At 30.7% G+C, this 14,557-nt stretch overlaps 1 protein-coding gene across 1 annotated transcript in view; it reads left to right on the top strand.

Annotated features, from left to right (window-relative positions):
* LOC123305807 (tyrosine kinase receptor Cad96Ca) overlaps positions 1 to 14,557 on the top strand; it is a 192,468-nt gene that overhangs the window by 157,713 nt on the left and 20,198 nt on the right. Inside the window, exon 6 of the mRNA XM_044887638.1 lies at positions 11 to 292. Within this exon, the coding sequence (XP_044743573.1) occupies positions 11 to 292 (282 nt within the window). The remainder of the gene's footprint in view (positions 1 to 10; positions 293 to 14,557) is intronic.

Below are 14,557 nucleotides of genomic sequence, written 5' to 3'. Positions count from 1 at the left end.
TTTATTTTAGATTGTACATCGTGATCTAGCTGCACGTAACATTTTGATCACTGAAGAACACACATGTAAAGTAGCTGATTTTGGATTTGCACGAGACATTAGTAATTCACGTGTATATGAGCGTAAAAGTGAAGGCGGGCTACCAATAAGATGGATGGCACCCGAATCATTATATGATAATATATTTACGATAAAATCAGATGTATGGAGCTTTGGTGTGTTTATATGGGAAGTAGTAACATTAGGTTCAACACCGTATCCTGGTTTATCAGCTGCTGAAGTAATGCGAAAAGTAAGTTATTATATTTTCAAATATATATATTTACTATCTACATATATATTACATTTTAGCAAACTTTCCTTGAACTTTTTAATATATAGTTAATTAGTGCGTTATTGTCATAATTCAAACTTTTCAGTACTTTTAATTACAAAGTGGGTTAATAGAATTTTCTGAAGTAAATAACTAAATTTTCTAGGATAATTAATTAATTTTCTTTATTTATTTAGAAACTTAAAATTCTATTGCTGCTACCCGTTCGTTTCTGTGAACAATAGCATCTATGAAAACAAATATCACTTTGATCCGATTGCCTTTTAGATACCACATCAACATTAAAGTTATCTCCCTTTGGATAACTGGACGATCTTCGACCTTCGACCTCGTAGCTATTTTCCCTCACTATATAGCCAATGCCACTTTTTTAAATAATTATTATCAAAAAATAGTATTTTCTTTTGCTTGTACTCTCGCCTTCGATTGTATACGAGTTTAAAAAATTTGTTTAATAAAATATACTTTTTAAAGGGCAAGGTTTTAATATAAAACAAGTGAAAACAAACAATTGACTGAGTTAATTGTTGAAATACCATGTATAGACAGTGTTGATGCGCAATCGTTTGTTTTTTTGACGTCACGTAAATAACAAAAGATATTCACTTTTAAATACACAACACACACACAACTGATATTCCTATATTAATACATACTATAAAATTTGCACCTAATTAACGCCCTCGTGGGTAAACAGTGATGTTTACAAAAAAATGTTTCAAACAAAAGTTTTTTATTTTTTTATAAGGAACATTATTTACATTTATACTTTTGTTCTATCTCTAACGGTTTACAAGATGGGTCCTACGGACCCAAGACCCAATAGACCTATGATGCTCATTTACGAACTTGACCTCACTTTTTACGTCCTGAGTACGCTGTAAAAATTCAGCTCGATATCTTTTTTCGTTTTTGAGTTATCGTGTCCACAGACGGACACCGGACGGACGGACGGACGGACGGACAACCGGAAATGGACTAATTGGGTAATTTTATGAACACCTATGAGAAAATTTTTTCCTAGCATCATTATTTTTAAGCGTTACAAACTTGGGACTAAACTTAATATACTATGTATATTTCATATATACATGGTATAAAAATAGGAAATAATTTTATCTATGAATAACTCATACCCGACTATTTGTAAAGGTTGAGGCGCTCAATTAGAAATATCAAAAATGAATCGCAACGCCTCATCTACTCCACATGCCTATTAATTATTTTTCGATTCATTCTTGATATTAAGCGCCTCAAGCTTTTATAAATAATTGGGTATAAGTGACTCATAGATAAAATTAGTTTTTACTTTTTAGACAGTAAAAGCTTCTCCCATAAAAAGTATTGTTTATTAAAATTTTTAATTTAAGAATAAAAACAATGTATATAATTTATATATGGTAGAAGCTATGAGAAAACCAGGACGCCACAACCTTACCATGCATTGGCATCCAAACTAAATGTGTAAGCAAAATTCCAGCTCAATCGGAAACCGGGAAGACGACCGAATTTGTCTTGCAAGATTTGATTACAGACAGACATCGGGACAGGTGAAACTAAAGTAAAGCTTGTAATAAACTTGAACTCTAAGACAACGTGTTTTTTGGATATTTCTCCAACTGCCATCATCGTCAGATAAAATACACTTCAGTTTTTAAGCTCGATAAGCTCGAAATAATAAGTCTAGTATGAAGAAAAAACTACGAAACCTTCGAAAAGGTTAATTAAAACGTAAACCTTCGAAAAAGTTTTTAGTACCCTTGATAGAAACGTTTGAATGCATTAAGACAACCAGTAAAACCTAATTTAAACTCGTTTTTCACTTGTTAGGAAGCTTTAGGAATTAAGAGTGGCCTTTGTACAGGATTGTCCAAAAAGAGGCCATCACAATGCATAGAGGAGCGTGAATTTTAAGAACAAAATATAATAGTAAAATATATTCAAATATACAAGTTATATCACACATAAAATAATACATTTTTACTATTCTTAAAATAAATGATTCCCCCATTAAAATAACCTAGGAGAACAGGTCTATTTTTTTGGACAAAATCTCTCCAATATACGTCGTTAAATCTTATTGAACAACTCTGTACTTCAATAAATGAAATATATTCAAAAACCATGATGTCGAAAAGCTAGTTTACGTTTAGATTTCCGTAAACGGGACACTCGGATCACGATTATAAATCCTTTTTTTTAATAATAAAACCAACCTACATCAATCATTCAAAAGTAAATTTAAAAAAATCATAGAAGTGAAATTTTGTTTTGTTTATTGCGGGTTAGCGGTCTATTTTATCAATTGGTAATTTATGTTCTTAGAAACTATTCAAATTAGTATATAATCGTACTGTACATAAATTTGCAATAGAAAACCATGGATAATCCATATGCATTTACAGTCATTACAGTGATGTCACAGAAAAGTTTTAAAACTAAAATTAATTGTGTCAGGTGTAAAATGTAATGCTAAATCTATATACGTGGGGACTAGAACGTATGTATAAAGTAATATGGTTGAATAGTGAGTATAGCTCGATGAATGACTACCAACTCATTCGTTTTATCTCTCGTGAATACTACTGACTGACTGGTAAGCATCCGAACTCGCTAATGTAACGTGTCACTGATAGGTTTTTCATTAAGAATGTCTAAATTTATTAACTTAAATAAGTTGTTTGTCAAATAAGATAAGACGCATTCATGCCATTTTTGTGGTTTATAATACTACAAAAGGTAGCTGAAATTTCCCCTGGGTAGCTATATCACTCATACATCCATAACATTTGTGATAGCTACAGCTATCACACATAAAAAACGTAAGGAAACTAGCCAATGATATGTGTATATTTTACGTTTTAACAATAAAAAACATGGATTAGTGTTGAAATAAGTAACAAAATATAATACATGTGATGCCATCTATTATTACTTATTGGTTCTATTATCAATAGTATGGTAATACATATGACGTAATTTTGTAAGATAGAATGTTCTTATATAGATATGTATGTACCAACAGAATAAAACATAGTTCGTTACAAAACATAGTTGTGTTCACTTCTAAGAGGTTATGGGCCTCACGTGTTCAAGTACTGCGTTATATAAAAAGTAATCCACATGTTCATAATTAAAAGAAATCTTAAAATATTTCATACATCTTCCAGTAAAATATTTTTAAATAGTGTTAATTCATTTTAAATTTTCTAAATAAATCCATTTGTGTTAAAATTTTGGCTAAAATTTTGTTGGAAAATTTCAAAGTGAAAACATGTCGGGAAACGTGATAACAAGTATTACGAAACTCAAAGGAAGAGAAAATTATGAAGAATGGGCGTTTGCAGTTGAAAACTTTCTCGTTCTAGAAGGCATGGAAAAATGTTTGAGACAAAATGATGAGGCAACCGATGCCAAAGCACGTGCAAAAATTATTCTTACAATAGAACCAGGTTTATACGTGCATATTAAAAATGAAACAACGGCATCAGGACTATGGGCGAAGCTACGAAAAATGTTTGATGATAACGGTTTTACTAGAAGAATTGGATTATTGCGAAATCTGATTTCAATACGACGTGAAAATTGCGTGTCCATGGCACAATATGTGACCGCAATAGTGGAAACAAGCCAGCGATTGAATAATACTGGTTTCACAATAAATGAAGAGTGGGTTGGGTCGCTACTTTTAGCAGGATTACCCGAGAAATTCTCACCGATGATCATGGCCATTGAACATTCCGGTATAGATATAACGGCTGATTCAATCAAGTCGAAGCTTATAGATATGGATGATTCAAATGAAATCAACAGCGGAAGTACCCAGAGCGCATTTGCTGGTAAAAAATGGCAGCCCAAGAAATATGAAGGAAACCGAATGAATAGAAATGCAAACATAGCTAACGTCAGTACGCCAGAAACGTCAAAATCAAACATTAAATGCTATAGATGTAAAAAGGAAGGGCATTACAAAAATCAGTGTAAATTTACAGAAAAGAAAAATCAATCAAATGCATTTAGCGCTATTTTTCTAAGCAGTAAATTTAAAACTACAGATTGGTACATTGATTCAGGCGCCAGCATGCATATGACAGCAAGAAAACAATGGCTTAAAAATGTGTCAAATCAGCCACTTGTTGACGAGATTGTCATTGCTGACAAATCAATGATTTCTGTGAATTGTTGTGGTGATACACAAATAACAACAATAGTTAACAACACAGAATATGATATACCTGTCACAGAAGTGTTATACGTGCCAAACCTTGCTACAAACTTACTTTCAGTGAGTCAACTTATAAGAAGAGAAATAAGGTAATTTTTAATGACAATCGTTGCCTGATTTATAACCAAAGAAACGAACTGATCGCAACAGCAGACTGTATGGATGGTGTTTACAAGTTAAATGTAAAACAAGTAGACTGTTTGTTTACACCAGTATCCGGACGTATATGGCATCGTAGATTTGCGCATTTAAATAGCACCGATCTTGAAAAAATGAGAGATGGTGCAGTAACAGGAATGTCATATACAGATAAATCCCAAGTAAACAAAACAAACTGTGTAGTATGTTGCGAAGGAAAACAATCAAGATTACCATTTACACATATTGGTAACAGAAGTGAAGAGTTTCTTCAGACTGTACATGCAGATATTTGTGGTCCCATGGAAACTGAATCAATTGGAAAATCTAAATATTTTCTATTGTTTGTGGACGATAAAAGCAAAATGATCTTTGTTTATTTTTTAAAAACAAAAGATGAAGTACTAAATAATTTTAAAGCATTTAAAAATATGGCAGAGAATCAAACAGGTAAAAAAATAAAAATTTTTAGGACTGATAATGGGTCGGAATTTTGCAATAAGCAATTTGACAATTTTTTAAAAGAAGCAGGAATATTGCACCAAAAGACAAACCCATATACTCCTGAACAAAATGGAATGAGTGAACGGCTAAATCGTACAATCGTAGAAAAGGCCAAATGTCTATTGTTCGATGCATGTTTAACCAAACGTTTTTGGGCAGAGGCAGTGAATACTGCAGTGTATTTAAGAAACAGGTCAATAGCATCAGGTCTAGGCAATAGAACACCATTTGAAGTGTGGACAGGAAATAAGCCAGATGTTAGTCATTTACGCATATTCGGCAGTAAAATAATGGTCCACATACCGAAAGAGAAGAGACTTAAGTGGGATAAAAAAGCAACCCAATGTATCTTAGTCGGCTATTCAGATAATGTAAAAGGCTATAGAGTATACAATCCCAACAATAACTCTATAACAACTAGTAGAGATATCGTCGTGATTGAGGAGGGGAATGGTTCCACAGCTACAGAAATGCCTATAAACATAACCGAATCTCAGCAAGATTTTGTTATGAAAACAGAAATATCAGAAGCAGTGGGAAACCACGATGATGCATCAAAGGTGGAGGTAAAACCAGAATCTCAATCTTCTACTACAGTTACAGAGCAGCAAGAGCAACAGAATCTTCCAGAACAGCATGAGCAGCAAGTGAATCTTCCAGTACAACAAGAGCAACAAGTGAATCTTCCTATAGTGTCTAGAGTACGCCGTGTGCATAAAAAACCGAAACGATACTGTTTTACTAGTGCAAGTAGTGAAATTGAATGTGGTGATATAACTCTTGAAGATGCTATAAATGGACCAGAAAGTGCTCAGTGGATACAGGCTATGAACGATGAATTAAATTCATTTGAAGAAAATGAAGCCTGGGAAGTTGTGGACTCACCAGTGAATAATACAGTTGTGCCATGCAAATGGGTGTTCAAACGCAAGATAGATAGTGATAATAATATAACACATCGTGCGAGGTTAGTTGCAAAAGGCTTTCTTCAAAAGCCAGGTATTGACTTTGATGAAACTTTTTCACCTGTGTTAAGACATTCATCATTAAGATTATTTTTAGCTTTGGCGGCTCAGATGAATCTTGATGTAACTCATCTAGACGTGAAGACTGCTTTCTTAAATGGCTTTTTAAAAGAAACAGTTTATATGAAAATGCCAATAGGTTTTGAATGTAATGATAATAATAAAGTACTTAAATTAAAAAAGGCCATCTATGGTTTAAAGCAATCTTCAAGAGCCTGGTACCAAAGAGTAGATAGTTTTTTAGAATCAGTAGGTTTTAAAAGGTCTCAAGTTGAACCATGTTTATATATTAAAATAAATAATTCAATTAAAATATTTATTGCTCTATATGTTGACGATTTCTTAATTTTCTCAAATAATGTATCAGAAACTGACAAAATTAAGAAAGATTTGTCGTCTATATTTAAAATAAAAGATTTAGGTAGTGTTAAACAATGTTTAGGCATGAGAATTCATGTAGATAAAGAAAATGGTAGTGTAACTTTGGATCAAGAACAATATATTGAAAAATTGTCACAAAAATTCAATATTCAGAATTGTAAAGTTACACATACACCTATTGAAGCTAAGTTGAATTTAAATAAAAGTGAACACTGTAACACTCAATTACCTTATCAACAGTTGATTGGTTGTTTGATGTATTTGGCAGTACTTACCAGGCCAGATATAGTTTTTGCGGTTAATTATTTAAGTCAATTTAACAATTGTTACAGTAATGAACATTGGGCTTATGCTAAAAGAATTTTAAAATATTTAAATTCAACTAAAAGTTTCTGCCTCAGATATACTGCTAATGGTAATTCTAAAATACAAGCCTATGTTGATGCCGATTGGGCTAGCAATGTATTAGATAGACGTTCATATACAGGTTTTTTCTTTACCTTATGTGGAGGAGCTGTATCATGGGAAACTAGGAAGCAGGTTACTGTCGCTTTATCAAGCACAGAGGCAGAATACATGAGTATAGCTGATAGTTGTAAAGAGGCCATATATTTAAGAAATTTACAATATGAAATAACTAAAGAATATTATGTAATAACTATTTTTAATGATAATCAGTCAGCACAGAAATTGGCAAATAATAGCTGTTTACATAAAAGATCAAAACACATTGATATTCGTTTTCATTTTTTTAGACAACATATAAATAATAATATTATTCGTTTGGAATATTTGCCAACGTCAGAAATGCCAGCTGATTTATTTACAAAAGGATTAAGTGCAGTCAAGCACTATAAATTTATTGAAATGTTAGGTTTAAGTAAATAGAACCAAAAAGTCAATGCAAAGTTTTTGCAGATAATTAATAATAGTTTTATTTTGTTAAGTGGGAATGTTGAAATAAGTAACAAAATATAATACATGTGATGCCATCTATTATTACTTATTGGTTCTATTATCAATAGTATGGTAATACATATGACGTAATTTTGTAAGATAGAATGTTCTTATATAGATATGTATGTACCAACAGAATAAAACATAGTTCGTTACAAAACATAGTTGTGTTCACTGCTTACGTCTTGCAATTTTTTTAATGTTTGATGGCCATAAAACGGTAAATATTGAACAACGCATGTAAATCATTAAACTTTTCATGAAAATGAGTGTTTTTAGCTAAAGTGATATTCCATATTTTACATTTCTCTTTGGCTCATATCATCAGTACGAATCGGTTTGTAAAGATTTTAATATCTACTTGGTCAGTAAAAAATCAGAAACGAGCGAAATCTGAAAGGTAAGCAAAATAATGCTATCGATGATATCAACCCTGAGCTCTGCATTTTAATCACCGAAACATTGTGCTTTTCACATGTGACTATTTCTAAAGTGACTATTCGGTTTCAATTTGTTTAGTATTATTCCTTCCCTATCCTTATATATTATATATAAGAGTTAGAATGTTTGTTTGGTTGTTTGTTTGTTTGGAGTGCTTTCACGCAAAAACTACCGAATGGATTTGAATGAAACTGTACAATATCATAAAGTAACACGACTCATACATCATAGTAATACGAACACCTGAGCTATAATTTATAAAGATATATACGCCATCTATGAGCATCATTCTGAATCAAAAATTAAATATTTCTGTAAAATTGTGAACGAGATGACCACCTATTCTGATACACTCAATGAATCAAGACTATATAACATGTTTAAAATAATTGAAATCTGTACCTGTATATTTAATCTGTGTAAAACAATCGCTACTTCTATGTCGGCTTTTATAGAAGGGGAATAAGTGAGAGTTAGATATGCGGAGGCTATAACACGGTGGTCTTTACATTTAAGTGCAGCGAAGCGGGCTGGTATCAAGCTAGTATCACAAAAAATGACATGAAATTTTTTTCAAATAAAAAAAATTATCTTTTAAATATTTTTAAAAGTTTTACTTTTTAATACTCTTGGTGGAAAACCTTCCATATACATTATACATACTGTACTAAAAATAGTCCACCACCGCATACTATAAGCTTAATAAATAGCAATGTGTGTTTCACTATTATTATTATGATCATCCATGAGTATTCTGCAACTAATTTTTTACGTATTTAGAATGTATAAGCATGACATATTTGATAAGAAATACCGTTCCAAATAACCAGACCAAAAAGTCCATCATATATAAATGTGATTGAAAGGTTCTATTAATTTCATTTTCCAAGTTGTTGCTTGAATCAGTGATAACTTTGAGAAAGGATGAGGATGCGTCTGAGGATATGCAGAAAGATATATTCAAATAAACAAGAAATAATTTTATTGCAATTTTTATTGTTAGAATAACTGATAAGCTGTGGTGACAGTTTAGCCTGCCTGGACTGCCTTTCCAATCTATCGATGATTAATAAAGTTCTCTTGTTTACAAAATATTCCAGATTTCATCAGTTAGATTGCTTGCCACATTAGCTTTGTTCTAAGTTTTATAATTAGCATCGCAGTTTTACAACTGTACATTCTAGGGTTGCGATTGGCTATCCACGCGGGCCACTTGTGTCCTTTTTCTTGTGTGAATGAGAGATGATAAGACATTATATGATTACTGTAGAAATTTCGTTTTTCACTTGGAATGAATGAAAACAAACTTTAAAAAAACTTTTTAGTGGAAAGTAAACATATAAGCAATGGCATAGATAAGAAAAAAACCAAGTGTCTCCGTCCATATAACGGATGTAAGAGCAGGGTAGATTTAGGGTTGAAATTATTTTTATTTATTCTCAACTTTGATGATGAATTTTGTTGTAACTTTATGAATGTAGACGAAAAATAAGAATAAAATTTTTCGATATCTGCCTGGGTCTTCCAAATATGGAAACTTAAATAATTAAACAACCTTTTCAATTTTCGATGTTTAGAAAATTACTTATATTATTACCAGGTATCGAAAAAATTTTATTCTTACTTTTAGTCTGATATGGTCAAATTATAACATAATTCATAATCAAAATTGAAAATATATATTTTTTTAAATTTGAGTGTCCACTTTCGTGCTTACACAACCTTAATCGGGCAAAACGCTGTTTTTTGTTTTTTTTTTTTTTTTCAATTATTTATTAAGGTTTTAACTTATAAAGTAAAATACAGAGCTTTTTCCATCGACTAATTTTGGAGAAATCTATAAAACCGTATCATTCATCTACCGTTTTCCCATAAGCCCAATGTAAAATATGCTTTTTTGAAGTCATTTATGTATTTAAATAATCGCCCCCCCCCCTTAAATTTTCTGAATTGATTTAGACTTAGTCCAACCTTATATAAAAAAATATTTAGCCAAAACTGCCCTGGCGCTCGTGCATCCTTAAATGGATAATACCTACATAATTATTTTTTAACTATTTCGAAAGATAACACAATTTGAATGTAGAGTTTGAATTTCAAAGAAAAAAAAAGACAAATAGTAAATTAATAGATAAAGTTGGCAAATACGTTGGTTTTACTGGTGGGCGGAATCCTTGTAAGGCATGCTTGAACACACTATTAACCGATATGTTGTTTAGTCACGAATGACTATTACTGCTAGGATTTATTTCTAATACAGAGTTCAATCGAACAAATAAAAGACCACTGCAAACGTTTCTTATGCATACTTAAAGCAGAGTGGAGACAATGTCTTCATTCACCACTCACAAACTTAGTTTGATATTTTCGTTTTAAAATGAGTGCAATGCAATCCTTTATTATAAAACAGACGAAGAGAATAACTCTTTACATTGGAAACCCAACCGTTGAATATATTTATTAAAAATTGAGTCTCAAAAAATATAATTTTCCCAGAATAAATCGGTAGAATTGCTTCAATATATTTTTATATTTTCAATATATTTGATATTTCTGCATAAGAATATTTGAGAGTTTTTAAGGACTACGAATTTGTAATTTTATAATTAAGTAGCTGAAATCAAAATTTACATTCATGTGTTACTTAAAGCCATTTAAAAGAATATCAGAATGAAAATTCCCTCTTTATAGCACTGTGAGTCTTAACTACCGAAAGAAATATCGATATACACGAGTGAATTTTGGAGAATCCTAAACATTTTTCTTACCAAGATTCACTTACAAGATCAGCAATAGCTTTAAGAGGTATTTTTATGACTCGAGCTGAATTAGACTGATTTTTACAATTACAGATTCAAAAGAATGAAAATTTTTTACCGTTTTCTCCAAAACATGTTATGTTTAGTTTATTTGAATACAAACATTGTGATAAAATACTCCCTTTGCAATACAAATGCTGCCTGTTAAATAGTTATATTTGCCGAGAAAGTAAAAATGAATCAAGATACACACAGGGTGTCTTGCTAGGTTGGCTACATTTAGAAAACTTTTTTATTGAAGGTTTACGTAAAATATTTATTATTTATAAAAAGCTCTCTTTTCAAAAATATTAACATTCAGCTATTCACTTTTGACATCGAATAAACAGGGTTCCCACAAATTGAGAAAATTCGATAGGAATATTAGTGGTCGTTTAAAATGTAGACCATTAAGAACAGATAATAAGGGAAACGGTTCAATAAATCACTCCCCAGATATGTATAAGTGTTTTTAAAGAATTTTGTGAAAGAACAATTACATGTATGGAACACAAAGGTGGATAACCTAGGCAAAAACGAACTGAAGATAACTGTTTTTACTTACGTAAACAATAATGATTAAAGTATGAAAAATAAATGTTCTATATTAATTATTTTGTTATACATGTTTCAAGTTAACAAATAAACATTTTAAGTACGATGACTGGTTAATTTGGATAACAGATAACGTGTTTTATGAGTAGGATTTGCAAAATTTAATTTAAAATTGAAGAGGTCAAAACATTCTCTTCGATAACAATTCATTTTTAAACAGTTCTTTTCAGTTAGTTTTTGTCTCAACTTATCCACCTTCGTGTTCCAAACATGAAATTGTTCTTTTACAAAACTGTTTAAATACACTCCTATATATCTCGAGAATGATTTCTTGAACCTTTTCCCTTATTATCTCTTCAAAATGGTCTACATTTCTAAATGACCATTAACATCCTATCGAACTTTCTCAATTTGTCGACACCCTGTAAGTACAATCGATTTCATAATTGAATAGCTGAATGTTAATATCATTATAATAGTTTTACATATGTAGCCAACTAAACTAGACACCCTGTATATGACTCGGGATACTACATCTTACCCGAATTATTTTATTTCTCCGAATGTGGTCGATCTTGCTTCTGACGGTTATATACACTATGGTTTGTTTAGTTTTGATACAATTGAGTGTTTATTTCATATCAAACATTATTTGTATTAAAATATTTTAAGTTTTAATTTAATAATTTAATACCTGATATTATTTAACAAAATTAAACAATGGAAAGTTATTAAAACATATTTAAATTTTTCATGAAAATTTCATATAGCGCATACATTTTTGTGGGTTTAACTATGGTTTTTAATGATCGTGTATTTATGAATACTTATAAATATAGGTATTGTTTTAAAATTTAAGCGTATGAAAATAATATTATACACCTATCTACATTACAATGACGTAATAGATGTTGAATTTTATATCCATTATTATTGTTGGTAATAAAATGAGGTTACAATATCATAAATGGAAGATAACTTTTATATTTTGATTGTTACTCATTGTTGATAATTAACAATCCTATTATTTTAATACTTGTGATATTATTGTAATCTAAAGAACATTCTATTGGGGATCGAGCTCAGAATCTCTGGCGTGATATGTCACCAGTTATTTACAAGCTTAGCTACTGAAATGTACGGCAGCTAATTTACAAGAAATACCAATCTTCGTATACTAGCAGTAGTGCACTTTAGGTACGCGGTAGGGCTTTGACCTGGCAACCTCGAAGATGGGATTTTCTTAAAATATATCCCCTATAGGACGCAACACAATAAAAATATTTACCTAGATTTATAAAATTATTATTAATTAGCTAGACCAGTTTCGATTGCAATGGCAACCCTCTTCAGTAGCATTACTTAAGCACCTTAAAAATAAAAATAACTTTGATCTGCAAAGCCCTAAAAAAAATATGACCCTTAAAATTAAAATAAAATTATTTACCAGAATATGATGCGAATAAAATAAATATAAGTAACACCTTATATATTATTGCCTAACTTCACTAAGAAACACAAGAAAATATTAAGTTGAAATCCTAAGATAGGATTATCGTTGTGAATACTATTATAAAAATATATTTAAAAGTGAGGAATTAAGTTGAAAATAAAAGATTCATTTTCATCGAAGATTGGAGTTCAATTCCCACTCGACTGTACTTTTCATAATATCGATATAGAACATTAATGACGAAAATGTTAAAGTTTTTTAGAAATGTGCTTAAAAATCAAATTAAAGAAAGTGCTTTTATCCACCCCCTTGGACAAAAGATACATCATTTACTACAATTAATGAATAGACGGTAATTTATAAAAATTTAAGATGTAAACGTTCTATAATCGAAGTTCCCAAAAATTGTCTAAATTGTCATGATATTCCAGTTTTTGATGTATACATAATTTTAGATGTAACAAGACGGATTAACAGCTGGTATGTATATATTCACTTGCATTGAGAAAATTGCATTGCTTGATCTGAATTCTGGGGCTCAATTTCTAGCATAATTAGTTCTATTACGATATACGACATAAATAGTAGCAGACACGGCTGTTTGGGTGATGGTTAATTTCAAAACAGTCAGATATTTCAAAGCATTTCCATGATTAGCACAAAATGCAACGACGCTTCACAGGACGGAAGTCTTTGAAACAAAATACAAATTAAATAGCGCGGATGAAAATATACTCTTCCACAACCCTTCCTCCCCTAGAATTTTCTCTCGGCACATTTATACGTATGTTTTCCAGGAAAAAATGTACATTTTCAAACCACAAAAACATATTTTCCTGGCAGTCGAGTAAAACCAAAGTAGTAGTGTCTAATAATAGTTTAAAGTGGTAATAGTCATTAGATTCATTGAACAATAAAGATGAGTTTATTTTATTTATGTTGTTTGGTTAAAATTGATTACATTATAACTTTTTTATCAAGTCGCTATTCAGTTAAATATACATTGTTTATTATATATAATCAGTGATTTCTGAATAATCACGCTGCAATAAATTATTATACTTGACTGTAAACAATGCATTTATCTAATACCTACCTATACTGAAGTAAGTTTTAACTATCTACAGTAGAATTGTTAGTTTTGCTTCGAATTTTGCCTTAACTAATTTTTTTTCAGAAATAAATAGGCTGTCAGTGAGTAAACATGGGTAAACAGCCCAAATTCGAAAATCTACAGTGCTAAAAATAACAACAAAAGTGACCCATGAAAAATGTTACTGATATGCATCACAGCTGTTTTATGTATAGAAATACCACTTTTTACATTCCTTAATAATGCATTTGCTTGTGTCTCGTTATTCAAAAAACCCTGCTATAGGTAGAAATTTTACAAAAAATTTTTTGATTTCCACAAAAACACATTGCTCAAATGGAACATAAACACGTGAAAACAAACAATTGGCTGAGTTAATTGTTGAAATACCCTGTATAGACAGTGTTGATGACGCAAACGATTGTTTTTTGATGTCACGTAAATAAAAAAAGATATCCACTTTTAAACAGCCACACACATATAACTGATATTCCCATATTTATACATACTATAAAATTTACACCTAATTAGCATCCTCGTGGTCAAACAGTGATGTTAACACAAAAATGTTTTAAGCAAAAGTTGTTTATTTTTTTATAAGGAACATTTTTTACATTTAAAGTTTTGTTCTATCTCTAACGGCTTACAAGATG

This window comes from Chrysoperla carnea, chromosome 1 (genome assembly GCF_905475395.1).
Source record: "Chrysoperla carnea chromosome 1, inChrCarn1.1, whole genome shotgun sequence".
In the NCBI taxonomy this organism is placed as follows: Eukaryota; Metazoa; Arthropoda; class Insecta; order Neuroptera; family Chrysopidae; genus Chrysoperla; species Chrysoperla carnea.
The sequence above is the reverse complement of the archived record's forward strand: the minus strand, read 5'-3'. Positions and strand labels throughout refer to the sequence as shown.